At 44.1% G+C, this 13747-nt stretch overlaps 1 protein-coding gene across 2 annotated transcripts; it reads left to right on the top strand.

Moving 5' to 3' along the window:
* Positions 1 to 5848: 5848 nt before the first annotated feature.
* Positions 5849 to 13310, top strand: tspan14 (tetraspanin 14). 2 transcript variants are annotated; one of them, XM_067236084.1, is made up of 9 exons: positions 5849 to 5964; positions 6502 to 6591; positions 7974 to 8024; positions 8302 to 8448; positions 10214 to 10384; positions 10756 to 10881; positions 11554 to 11604; positions 12796 to 12909; positions 13024 to 13310. In XM_067236084.1, exons 2-9 carry the CDS (start codon positions 6502 to 6504, stop codon positions 13087 to 13089), a joined length of 816 nt encoding a protein of 271 aa, XP_067092185.1. In that variant the 5' UTR covers positions 5849 to 5964; the 3' UTR covers positions 13090 to 13310. The 2 variants fall into 2 exon arrangements, with proteins under 2 accessions (XP_067092185.1, XP_067092186.1); XM_067236085.1 differs by lacking the exon at positions 8302 to 8448.
* The last annotated feature ends 437 nt before the right edge of the window (positions 13311 to 13747 follow it).

The raw sequence follows: 13747 nt of genomic DNA, 5'->3' as shown, positions 1-13747 counted from the left end.
GAGAGAGAGAGAGAGAGAGAGAGAGAGAGAGAGAGAGAGAGAGAGAGAGAGAGAGAGAGAGAGAGAGAGAGAGAGAGAGAGAGAGAGAGAGGAGAGAGAGAGAGAGAGAGAGAGAGAGAGAGAGAGAGAGAGAGAGAGAGAGAGAGAGAGAGAGAGAGAGAGAGAGAGAGAGAGAGAGAGAGAGAGAGAGAGAGAGAGAGAGAGAGAGAGAGAGAGACCCTGATGGGTCTGGAACACAAACACAGATTTGTGATTCTTTGTGTGTCTTCCTTTCTTGACCAAGCAACTGGGAAACCTGGTCCAGAATTCCATTATTGTACGCTCTACAAGATCTCTCCCTTTGTCTCGGTAGACTCAAACACTTTTATCCTTTTCTTGCAGTGAGTAAACCAAACAGGGGAGCGGCCGGGGACTAGACCTCAGCAACATCCCCTCACTGTTTCATAACACTGCTTTCAGTCTCTGCTGTCAGAGAAGTCGGTACTTGGCAGTACAACCAAAAGACATCACTCGCACACAAAAATGTAGCCTTTCAGCTGTTTTCAATCATGTTATGATTGTCAATACATAAGCAAAATCATCACAAAGCTCTCTACGTTAATCAGATCATCCATAATTATGTCCTTGCACAGAGCAGTTACGGGTGCTTTCAATACAGTTACATGTATGAGGATAGTTTCAGAAGTTGTTTTATGATCAGGGGCACCGACTGAGTTCAAATTGAGAGTTCTTTGCTGGGTTGATTCATCATGGCTAATACCAAGACGCCCCTTATGTTGTCTTCATGTTGAACAGAAGCAAGGAACTTGGTTCATGCACGGAAGCCATTTGATGTTTTTGTCACTTAGTCAATTTAGACAAACATTTACAAAAGTTAGACAAACTTTTTGTCTGGTTAACAAACAGAGTTCCGGGAATTTGCTTGTGTGTTTTTTCTTTAACTGGCAAATAAAAACTCCCGACTGGTTTCTGACAATGAAAGAATTATTGTGACCAGAAGAGACCAGGCCTATGAGTTCAACTGTAATTCAATATAATGAGGATAGATTATTTTGAATGCGAAGGGTTGTTCCCTTCATGATTTAGCCACTCCTTGTTAAGGACCATCTTTACCCCGTTTTGGGAACACTTTGTGAATTCTGTTTGTGTTGCCCACCGTTCTGGTCCAAAAAACAGACACTGTCTCATGGATCATTAGTTAAAGAGAGCCCAACCAGAGACTACACTGAAAAGAACCTTCCATCATCAAGAGCTCTACTTTTGGCCAGCGTTCTTTGGGATTAACTGCTTCGGGCCAATCCAGGCCAGGACTGTCAAGAAGTCCTCTCAGGCACAATACAGACATTCTCTTCAGACACAATGGTTTAACTTGGATGTTTTGATATTCTGTGATCATTAGTATTCTACTAATAGTACATATCTACTTGTACAGCACTGGCTAATGACATATTTCACTGGAGATACTCCTAACTCTGTTTATGAACCCACTGTACAGTACTTACACCCCCATACGCCAGCAAATAGCCATTGAGTACCTTGCCCCAGCAGGGGGCGATGTTATGAAACTGGGGTGTTAATGCCGACCACCAGGTTTCCTGTCGGCTTCAACCAGCCTGTCTTATTGGCCTAACCCCTATCCTCCATTCCATCACACTGTCCGGTTTTCTGAAACTGGATTAATACCGCTCCGTCAGGCCAGAATCATTGGAAGTGATTATCCGTGCGTACATAACGAGCAACCCCATTCGATCACAGAGGACTGGGGACAGGGACTGGCATGGGGCTTTCCCACAGTAGCAGGGACTCTCTGCCCCAGGACAGTGTGCTCCGTCACAGGCGTCCCCCTCGTCCTCCCCCTCGTCCTCCCCCCCGCCTCGTCCTCCCCCCCCAACCACCAGAATCTCCAGCAAGCAGACATGGCAGCGACTGTGATAGCAGCCAGGGAGAATGAGTTAGAGTTAGAATGTCTGGTCGGTTAATGACAGGATAGAAAGTGTGTGCGCATTTATTTTTTAGGGGGCCTGCGTGTGAGGGTAGGAAGAAAGTTGATGTTGCTTAAAGTTCACGAATTGGATTGGGTCAAAAGACAGGCTGAATTGACTTCTATGATGTCACCATATACATAAATGACTGTAAAATATTTTTGTAAGAATGGTATTCCTTTGATTTGAAATCCAACCATCCATCCATCAGATTAAAAGGAACTGATGTTGGCTGAGTCTAACTTAGAGCCGACAGGGTCAGAATGAGTTTGCGTGTACAGGGGAAGCCAAAACCTAATGTTTTCATTACAGGCGGAAACTAATGATTGTGTGAGAGAGAGGTAAAGACAGAGCAGAGGATGGGTCCTAGATCTGACGTCACTCATTTACGCACACAGCTTTCAAACAAGGAAAGCTTCTGTAGTACCCAACGCTGAAGTCTCTGATCTGACCTTATCTAACCGACTTTGTTTGAACGAACAAAGTGAATGGTGATCATTGGAACTTGATCTTGATAATAAGAAATTGAAGCTCACGCAGTACAAACAGAGACCTAACCAAACAAATAACGGTCAGAGAAAAAAGTTGCTCATATTTTATGAAAAGCAAGTTGTAGCATATTGCTGTAACAGGTTTTACCTTTGTACTCAAGAGGACCACCCCATCCGAGTCATAAATAGGAATGGAAAAATCACTTTTCAATCTCATCCTGTGTGTTGACCCCCTGTTCCTCCTGTGGGAGGCTGTAGGGTCCCAGGACAGTGGTCGGCTGGGCTGATCCAGATACTCGGGGTCCAATCCCGGAGCAGAGCTGTTTTCTGATAGTCGGATCCCAACGCCGCCTCTATCTCACTGTAAACAAAAAGCCCAGTTTCTCATGGTAGCAGTGGATTAAAGCCAACACAGCAACCAAACACAGCCGTTAAGATCCTAATGGCGATTCTTTGGTCTTTCCCTAACGCTTCTATTTGTTTTATATTATGGTATTAATAATGTGGACACCCAGTCAAAGTAAACAACATTCTAATGCACCATACACAAAAATATCACCGATGTCTAAATTGTCTGTGTGTGAGTTTTAAAGGTTGCTATCAGTAACTTGTCTGTAGAGAAATTCCTAAGAACTTAACATGTGGCAAGATTGTTATACACTAATTCAAAGAAATTACACTCTAAAAGCAAATAAATATAGAATGCTTTGTAACTATAGAACCCTCTTACTGATAGCAAAAAAGTCACATAAAGCTTTGAGGTTTCAGATAATGTTTTATTCTAACCCTATATGTTTCGATATGGAACACCGAATTATTCCAAGGTTCTACGCTGGGCGGATTCTTCCATTGTTATGATTTGTTACGTGAAGCATCCTATGAGTATCAGGAAGACAAAGTCATTACATAATCTCAGGGTCTTGTTCTACAATTCAGAACTCACTTCCAGGTCAGGAAAAGGTCCAAAATATGCGCTGAGAAGACATCAAGTGAGTATATTCTGTCAATATAGAAAATAAATACAGCTCATGGAGGAAGGATATCCTTTTAGAAATTAAACATAAACAAATTCCTTCAGCCATAAAAAAAAGTTGCCTTGTGTTTTTTCTAGTCTGTTTCCTTGGTTATGTAAACCCTGGTGGATGTAAGGTGGATTATGAGAACGTACTGACATGTCGCCTAAACCTTCCATTTCACACATTTACACGTTTAAGCTGACTGTGGCTTCCGTTTTATAACAGTTACCATTTTCACACAGAGGCAGAAATAATCCTTATCTTGTACTAGGGATTCGTGGTTTTGGCGGGGGGGTGGGGTGGTTAAGGAGAAAGTTGAAATCTTATTCAATACAGATACTATCTGAGAATTAGAGGAAATCATACTTGCCAATCATTGGAAAGGGGCTTATTGAAACAAAAAAAGTGAGAGACAGTTCTTATCTTACTCCACTCCCTGCCTTATCCTTTAATCCCTGCCATATCTGACATAATTTACCTCAATCCTCCCAAACTGCATAAGACGTACAAAACTTTACACAACCTACAATGTAGTTCGTTAAGTTTCCACTCTCTTGTGCATCCTATCTCTTCCAGACATCGTTCTGCCTTGAGCCTATCCTGTGGTGACCTTCTGACCTTTTGTCTGTCTGGTTCACCCTGTGACAACCTACATACCACATGGTTGTGAGGCTTCCTGGGGAGAGCACTATGACACAAGGACCCGACAACAGGAGAAGTAGACAGCACCAACTGCACGGCAACCACAGGGCCCACAGTTTCCTGGTAGGTATCACAAGCACTGAGTTTTCTCATGAGAAACTTGGCTTACAGACAATGCACTTCTCTTTCGGTCTATAAACAGTCGGCCTATAAATTACAGTACAGTATGTCTTTATGTGTGTGTGTGTGTGTGTGCTTGATGTACTTTGAGAAGCGTGAAGTGTGCTTTGGAAGTGAGTGTAAACAATATACTTCAGACTCTACTCAAGCATAAACTAAACAAATCTTATATTAACATTCTGAAACTGAAATATGACCCCTTTCCGGTCACTAGAGGGATTGATGTGTGAGTTTCTGTTTGTTGAGGATTCCATAGTTAGCTGGTATGAAGCCATTTTAAACTGTGGACTGGTGTGCCATCTAGTGGCATATAATTATCCCTGCACGAACAGACTTTAGTACTATATAAATACTGTATAGTAGCCTTAAAGTAGCCATATTTCCTATGGTGAATAGAATGTTTCATATTTAAGTCTAGCTGCCATGCTACTAATATATCAGTGTCAACGAATGGTTCATAAAAGTATTTCCTTTTTCTATCTAACAATAAATTAATTCAAGGCAGCTTCTCTATCAACTGCCATGGTATTTGTGAACAACCCACAATAGTGTGAAAAGGATATAAAATGCAATTCATGAAATAGAACTCGCCCCCAACTTGCAAAACGACCATATTCAAGACACAAAGCTATTCTGATGCTAATCCTTTGCCACAGTGAGTTGTGCTTTTGAGGCAGGATGATAATAAATCACCTTAAATCAATTGTGATTTATTCTTGCATTTCAATTAGCCTATTCAGTGACAACAAAGTTAGAATTCATCAATGGGACAGTGGCCAGTGGGCACCAAGGTCTAAGGGACAGAGGTTCACGTTGGTATTGTCCCATATTAGACATTCTCTGGTATTGTGAAGTTTGTGGTGGAGGACAGTCATAATTCTCTTTAGACATGCCTGTCTTTTTAAACAGATTGTTAAGGAAAGTGTCTTAAAAGCTTATTTGATTTGCCATGGTTTTTTAAACTGTTGTTTGCTATGTGTGACAACATGAACGAATTATGTGCCTAGCTACCTCTGCATATGGTTTAAAAAGTACGGAGAAAATATTTGAGTAAGAACTTGGCTCCGTTTTTTGCGCCATCTGCGAAAGTTTACTTTTCAACTGACTTCGTGTTTTTGCTAAATGTGAATGTCCCCACTTTAACAGAGGCAGCAACAATAACCATATATCGACTATTGAAAAGTAATTGTCCAGTTTTAAATGTATTAAATGGAGAGTGTTATCGCAATCGTATTCTATTTCTTGATTTTCAAAATAAAATGTGACTGTGTAATTTTTTTGTTGCCAAAAATACACCATTTTGAATGTGTCTAGTTCAAAAATAGTCCTATATATACAAATGTATGTCATATATTGACATGAAACGTCCATGTTGATTGGTCTACAACAGTATTGTATCACTTGTAAAAAGTGTATGCAAAATCATGGTAGATAGACAAGGTGAACATTCATCACGATTTAGCCAGAGTTTTAAAATTACCTTTATTTTGAAGGGCCGTAAGCTTCACTGTGCACAACTTTCGTCGAGCCAGTGCCACTCACTTGCCAGCCTGTGGACAAGTTTAACAAAGCAGTGTCTATCGGGGGGAAATTAACAGAAGACTTTCTGGAATTTATGGGAATCCTTTAACTTTTGGCAACATCAATAGCACGGTATGTAGTTAAATCAATGGTAGAAGTTGAGCGGGTATTTAATTAGCTTGTTCTGAACGTAACGTGCAGACAACGTAAGGGGGTACCGCTCGAGGCAACCTAGCTGGAGTGAAAGCGGCATTCTGTTGTGCTAGTTAGCCAGCTAGCTGTGTAGTGCTAGGTAATGTGTAGATCATTTTGAAAAAGTGAGTTACTGGTTTATTTGCCTAACTGTACAGTTCAGTGTAGGTTGTAAAGTCATACCCATATCATTTACACTCAGGTTTTGATAACTTGGCTGTTCTAGCACAAATATTAACTCCACACTAGTAAGAACAACTTCGGGTGTGTAAAGTGAGCGCCCGAGTCCATGCAATACTTCTTGACTGTCGCGTACCTGCCTTCTATGAGCTGTCTAACGTGAAAGCTAACGTAGATAGTTAACACTAGTTGAAATGGCCAAAATAATATTTCTATACAGTTAGATGATACCTTTTAGGTGTTGTTATACATTTTCCATTGTTTCTTGAATTACTCCTTTTCCTGTCTGTATTTCAGATGCACTACTACCGCTATCAGAATGCAGCTACACGGGAAGTCAGCTGCTGCTACAAATACCTTATGTTCAGCTACAACATCATATTTTGGGTAAGTAGTATCTGACTTGGAGAAAGTAATAAATGTAGACGTATGTTTTATTCCCACAACAAGCTAAACTGTTACAGATTTTAGGCGAAAGAATGATTCAGACGTGGTACGTTAGAACATCCGGTGACAGACACATTGGCCATTGCAATATGAGGGCGAGGTTTAAAAGTTCTTTATGGGCAGTTATCCAAAGGGCTTTTATGTCGGAAGCACAGAGTTTACTCAGACATCTCTGCAACCTCTCTGCTAGCTGACCCTCCGCCCTGCTTCTGCTATCTTTACCCCCACACAGTACTTTTTCCATTCCCTCTCTCTGATAACATTCTCCAATGGCAGACGTTATGTTTGTGTACTCTGTTAAACTGGGCTGAGAACAAATCGGCTCTTCCTTCCAACCTCCACCTCTCTCTTTTTAACTTCACCAGCAGAACTTGTTTTTGCCTTGTTTTCTTTAGTTGTTTTTAACTGTTTGACAGAATGCTAATCGAGTTTGTGTTTTAAGGACCTCCCAGTGGTGAAGTTGAACACTTTGTGTCAACTTCCTGTTTTAGTCAGCACACAGGATTTTTGGTGAATCTACAAAGTCAGTTGTATTTGTTGCACTTACTCGGTTATTATTCTGGACCCTTGGGAGTAGACTTTGTGAGGCTCCTTCCTTCCTATTTTATAGTCTGCTATCGTCTGAGTACGCAGCATGGTGTGTGGAGATTTTTTGACTCAGACCTAAGTTTTTGTCAACAGGAAGTGTAAAACCTTCTGGGGTAATGGTGTCACCATGTGCAAAGCTTGAAGATTGACTGTTTGAACTGTTTGCTGTTTTTTCCATTTTAAAGATAATTTAAATTCCCTTTTTGTGGGCATGTTGATAACATATTAATCCTTTCACATATTCCTCAGTTGGTAGTAGCCGGTATCGGATCATTTTACTATTTCAATCCTTGATGTTCTCCTTGATTTAGAATAAGTGAACATGTTTGGCTTGTTTGCCATTCACTACAAATCATTTGTGGGGTTTACATTTACATTTAGTCATTTAGACACTCTTATCCAGAGCGACTTACAGTAAGTACAGGGAGAGTAGGGTTAAGTGCCTTGCTCAGGGACACAACGTCATTTGTCACGGCCTGGAATCAAACCGGCAACCTTCTGATTGGTAGCCCGATTCCCTAACCGTCAGCCATCTGCCCCCCCCCCTGGTTAGTGTCCGTTTGCTAAATATTGTAGTTAGTCGAGGTAAACGCCCATGAATCATTGTAGAGGTGAAACAATGTAATAAGATGCTATGAGGCCTAGGCTGTTGGGACGAGGAACACAACATGAAGCCTCAGTAAAGTCAGTGTCTTTCCTAACATGTAGCCTTGTGTTTGTGCTTCTCTCCACAGCTGGCCGGAGCAGCGTTTATTGCTATCGGTTTCTGGGCCTGGAGCGAAAAGGTAAACAGCTACGATTACATTGGCTATCAACTTGTAAATATATCTTTTCTTAAAAAGCCCTACACCAGCGATTCCCAACCTGCGGCTCATTAAGTGAACGGATGTGTTGGGCGGTTGCAAAAATATTTGAGCTATGCAAGTGGTGACGCAAAGTGGAAAAGGTCGGGATTGGCTGCCCTACACTCCCTTACTAACCTGGGCCTGACAGGTTTTATACACGATGTCCAGCGAATCAGGCGGAGGGTTGTGTTGATGTCATCATTGCTCTGACCTATAGGGAGTGCTCCTGGACTTGACCCAGGTGACACGGCTGCATGGTTTCGACCCCGTGTGGTTGGTTCTCGTGGTCGGGGCCGTCACCTTCATCTTGGGCTTCGCTGGCTGTGTGGGCGCTCTCAGGGAGAACATCTGCCTGCTCAAGTTTGTGAGTAGCTCGGCCTGCGTTGTTAGGACAACAGCTGTTTTACCCTTCCTCTTCAATTCTGTGTCAGAGAAATTAAGAATGTAACGTTTTATACTGAACAATACTACATTTACATTTAGTCATTTAGCAGACGCTCTTATCCAGAGCGACTTACAGTAAGTACAGGGACATTCCCCCCCGAGGCAAGTAGGGTGAAGTGCCTTGCCCAACGACACAACGTCATTTTGCACGGCCAAAAATCGAACCTCCAACCTTCTGATTTATAGCCCGATTCCCTAACCGCTCAGCCCTCTGACCCCCCTACTGGTGCTTAGCATTCTTTGTCAGCAGATAAGAGCCCAAACGTACTCTAGGCTTTCCTTATTACCCTGGGGGAAGGGTGAGCATTTGTTAAGACTAGACGATGTTGGGGGAGTCACCCACAGTCACTTCCTCTGCCACAATGACTCCTTCTGTCTTTTTTTGCTGTCTGGATAACAACTTCTCGAAACGTCTCCCTCTTTATCGCTATTTACTTCTCCTTCTCTCACCCAATGTCGTTGTCCTTTTGTCTCTCTCCTTGTCTCATTCTCTCTCCCTCACTTTTCTCTCCCTTCCTCCTACCCCTCCATCATTGCCTCATCTTATTCCTCGGAATGCCATCCTGGCCCAGTATTCCAGTGGTGATTCAGAGCGAGGTTTCTGTTGATGCCTCAGGCCACAGGCTGCGTGACTTTAACAAGGTGTGGCTTGGCATCCCCGATGAGGAGGAACCCTTCTATGAACAAAAGATATGTTCAGTCACAGCAACGGGCCTCCTCACACATGGCGTCTGTCTAACACGCATGTGGATTCAACACGCTGGTAAAGGACACGCATGTCTGCAATGATCTTGTTTATTGATCATGCTCTACATTTACATTTTAGTCATTTACATTTAGTCATTTAGCAGACGCTCTTATCCAGAGCGACTTACAGTAAGTACAGGGACATTCCCCCCGAGGTAATTAGGGTGAAGTGCCTTACCCAAGGACACAACATAATTTTTCACAGCCAGGAATCGAACCGGCAACCTTTTAATCTTCACCCGCTCTACTCTACACCCTGTGCCCAGTCCACCTCTGTGTCCTGGTCCATGTGCACAATTGCTCTCCCTTATGTAAAGTAATTAGTCGATGTTTACGTTTTCTTAGGTTGTTGGAAATTTTGTTAGGCGCTGCTATAATTATTAGATGTGGGCCCTGTGCCCCACTCAGAAATCGTACACAAACCAGATTTTTAATAAGAAGTCTGTGTTTTGATGACCTTGTTCTTATCGTCAAGCCAGCACCGTGCCACAGTCTAACCAGCTACAGCTGCAGGAATTGCTGTTTGGGAATACATGTAGTTTTTTTTAAAATTGAGCCTCACTCTATACCCACTCTATTTAATCTCTCTGAGTTACGTACCAACAGTTTCTAGTATGCATGTTCCACAGTTAATAAATCATGTTTATATGTTTAGCCTGTATCTTGGTTATATTGTAGTTTTGTGTGTGTCATATGTTTGTCTTCATAGTGTCATATGTTCACATTATGTTTATTTGTCCATTGTAGTAAAAATTGTTTTTTCATTATTTTATTCCCCCATTTTTTTTTTTGCTTGTCTCTGCTGCTTTAAAACCCCAAATGTTCCTGCCTGGGGATTTAAAAAAGTCTTATCTATCTTGTGTGAACCTGGTGTTCCTGGGTCTGGTCGTGTAGCTCCAGGATGTAGTCTGATGCAGAGCCCCCTGTGTTCCCACCAGTTCTCGGGTGTGATCGGCTTCATCTTCTTCCTGGAGCTGACGGCGGCGGTGCTGGCTGTGGTGTTCCAGGACCCCCTGAGGGACTGGATCAGCGACTTCTTCCTGGCCAACGTCAAGGCCTACCGAGAGGACATCGATCTGCAGAACCTCATAGACTCCCTGCAGAGGCTGGTGAGACAGTACTGCTGTGTGTGTGTGTGTGTGCGCACATGTGTTAAGACTTGTGTGTTTATCTGTTTTGTGATGTGCTATGTAGGCCAGCGGGCAGGAAGGGAGACATGCTGGTGTCTGACCCAGAGAGACTATCTTGTCTATTTTTGAACGTTTTCTTATTTAATTTTTTTAATCTTTTTGCTAGCTGTTATCTCCCTTGACTTTTTATGAATTTTTCCAGCAGCACTGTCTGCTTTTGTCAAGCTTCACTACAGTAGCCTGTGTATCAGTGGGCATGTGTGGATAATTATCTCTCTCACTCTACCCATTCCTATGTCTGCTCAAGTGCTCATGTTTGACTGATTCCATGTCTCCTCCCCCTCTCTTAGAACCACTGCTGTGGAGCCAAAGACCCTGGCGACTGGGACCTGAACGTGTACTTCAACTGCAGCCAGAGCAACAGCAGCCGGGAGAAGTGTGGAGTCCCTTTCTCCTGCTGCCTCAACGACCCTGCTGTAAGCCTGTCTGGAAGCCTGTCTGTCAGTCAGCCTGTCTGTCTGTCAGCCTGTCTGTCAGTCAGCCTGTCTGTCTGTCAGCCTGTCTGTCTGTCAGCCTGTCTGTCAGCTTGTCTGGAAGCCTGTCTGTCGGTCAGCCTGTCTGTCTGTCTGTCGGTCAGCCTGTCTGTCTGTCAGCCTGTCTGGAAGCCTGTCTGTCTGTCAGCCTGTCTGTCTGTCAGCCTGTCTGGAAACTTGTCTGTCTGGAAGCCTTTGTCTGGAAGCCTTTGTCTGTATTTCACTCCTTGCTTGTGACATTCTGTTCGTTCCTGTTGTTTCTCCATCTGTCTCCAGAACCCTCTGTGTTTGTTAGCTTGATGTTGTTTTGTTTGTCTTCTTTGCACCTGAAGCATCTGTTGTTCCCTTCTCCTCACAACAAGTGGAGTTTTCCTTTAGCCAGCTTTACTGTCATACTGAAGCAAAGGTCTTCTCCTAGTTACTTACTGTTGTTACTGGCATCAACCAGACACATACTTTGGTACTTACTTACTTTCCTGCTTACTTTGTTTTTGCATTCTTATGGCCCATTAATAAGTGTGTTAAATGTTTAGAGCACTGTGGGTGATTAGGACTGTCAGGTGTGTGTGATTAGGTGTAAGGTGTGTGTGTTTAACTTGATCTCTGTTCTCACAGGACACCGTGGTGAACACCCAGTGTGGCTATGATGTCAGAGCTGGTCCGAAGGTGAGGCCGCAAACACAGACCGGACACTCGTTAAACACATCAAAAAGGGGATTCAGATGGCTGAGCGGTTAGGGAGTCGGGCTAGTAATCTGAAGGTTACCGGTTCAATTCCCAGCTGTGCAAAAATAACATTGTGTCCTTGGGCAAGGTACTTCACCCTACTTGCCTCGGGGGAATGTCCCTGTACTTACTGTAAGTCGCTCTGGATAAGAGCGTCTGCTAAATGACTACATGTAAAATAAGTGGCGAAAGGGTCAAATACAGATTCTAGAATCAGAAAGGATCGATCTTGGGAGCAGTGCAGACATATTTGAAGGCCAATTTATGTCCAGTCATTTAGGTGTCACGTAACATCTTTAACACAAATGAGGTCAAAGCTGCTTCGATATATGTTTTGTTACAACATATTTTCCATTTCCAAACAGCGCCGTTGGAGAAGGAAAAACCTAGCTGTTGGTCTTGCTTACCATAGCATTGTAGTACTGTTAGTTTTCCAGATGTTTCCCCTTGAGAGGAGACAAGTCAAGGCCCAGCTGGTACATATTGAACTCATATCGACAGCTCCCTCTCTCCATTACTCAACCTGGAGAAAATAAAAATTTCCTGTTATCACAGCTGAGAGCAGGAGGCAGAGTGGCGTTCAGACCATCCCCCCCCCCCCACCCCCACCCATGCGTCCGCATCTAGAAACACAGGCCGACGAGAACAGACTGTTTCTCCAGCACAGTATTGCCAGCCAGTGTTCCAGCAGTTGCTCTTCAAGCTGGGCTGCTTACATTGATCCGTGCGTGTGTGCGGTTGTGTGTGCGGTTGGTGTGAATTTTTCTTTAGCTCTGTTTTCATACGTCTACCCTTACTTAGCAGTGGTTACAGTCCTCTGCTTGACAGGCTTGCCTGCTCAGAGTATTGAATGTGTGATGGGAGAGACTAGAGGCAAGTATAGACAAAGATGTGCAAGCTTCAGTCTGGGATAGATTTATCATAATCACGTATAAACAGTTTACTGATGGGGACCTTTTCGGCTGTCCAATTCTGAAGGCCCATACTCCCTAAAGATCGAATTCTCTCAAGGTCTTGCCCTTGAGTTGACATTTTTTTTAATAGATGCTCGCGTGATTCTTCCATATTGCCACACTAAACGTCTGTCTCTTCCTGTCTGTTGTCTCTGTGCCTCTCCTCCCTGTCTCCCAGGGGGACTGGGGCAACTACATCTACACCCAGGGCTGCATCCCTGCCCTGGAGGCCTGGCTGCCTCGAAACATCTACATCGTGGCCGGAGCCTTCATCGTCATATCTCTGCTGCAGGTACCAGGGGAACTACTGTTGTGTGTGTGTGTGGGCGTAATGATTCCGAGCTCCCTGTGATGTTTTGATACAGTAGCAGCACCATGGTAACGTGCTGCTGTGTTGTCTCCACAGATGATGGGTATATTCCTGGCTCGGACGTTAATCGGAGACATTGAGCAGGTCAAGCTGAGTTACTAAGGCCCCGGCGTCAACCAACAAGGGACGGCACTGGATGACAGGAGGACCATCTCTATCCCCCTCTCCATTCATCCATGTCTCAGAGAGACAGCCAAGACACGCCCTCTACCCCGCCCTCATTCCCTCCCTCCATCTCTTGAGCCAGAGGGGAAACGGATGTATCTGTCGAGTGCTCTTCTCCCTCCCTCCCTCCCTCCCTCCCTCCCTCCCTCCCTCCCTCCCTCCCTCCCTCCCTCCCTCCCTCCCTCCCTCCCTCCCTCCCTCCCTCCCTCCCTCCCTCCCTCCCTCCCTCCCTCCCTCCCTCCCTCTCTCTCTGAGAGAAGAACTCAGATGCACTGAAGACACAGTCTCTCTCCAACCCACTTCCAATCCATCCATCCCTTCCTCCCTCTCTCCACGGGATTGGAGGAGACAGAGAGGGAGGGATCTTCCCTCAGCCCCTGCTGTGTGCGTGGGGTTTCTCCTCCACGACCGCCTCTACTCGTGCCCTGTTCTCGGAAAGCGCAGAAACCAGACTTTGTGTTTGGAACCTCTCCAGCAATCTCGATGTATTTCGGTTTACTTTTTGTTGTGGTTGAGCGCATCTCAAAGAAGTCTTATATTTTCAACCCGGGACTTCAACCTTTTGCTGAAGGGAGAACACACTTACCCGTTCAGC

This window comes from Osmerus mordax, chromosome 5 (genome assembly GCF_038355195.1).
Source record: "Osmerus mordax isolate fOsmMor3 chromosome 5, fOsmMor3.pri, whole genome shotgun sequence".
Lineage (NCBI taxonomy): Eukaryota > Metazoa > Chordata > Actinopteri > Osmeriformes > Osmeridae > Osmerus > Osmerus mordax.
Note: the sequence above shows the minus strand (reverse complement) of the source record. Positions and strands in the feature narration are given on the sequence as shown.

Excerpts from the sequence above, each read along its gene's own strand:
- tspan14 (XM_067236084.1), top strand. The coding sequence starts at position 6,502 with ATGCACTACTACCGCTATCAGAATGCAGCTACACGGGAAGTCAGCTGC. Across the intron at positions 8,025-8,301 it reads TCTGGGCCTGGAGCGAAAAG|GGAGTGCTCCTGGACTTGAC; the intron begins GTAAACAGCTAC and ends TCTGACCTATAG. Across the intron at positions 10,882-11,553 it reads GCTGCCTCAACGACCCTGCT|GACACCGTGGTGAACACCCA; the intron begins GTAAGCCTGTCT and ends CTGTTCTCACAG.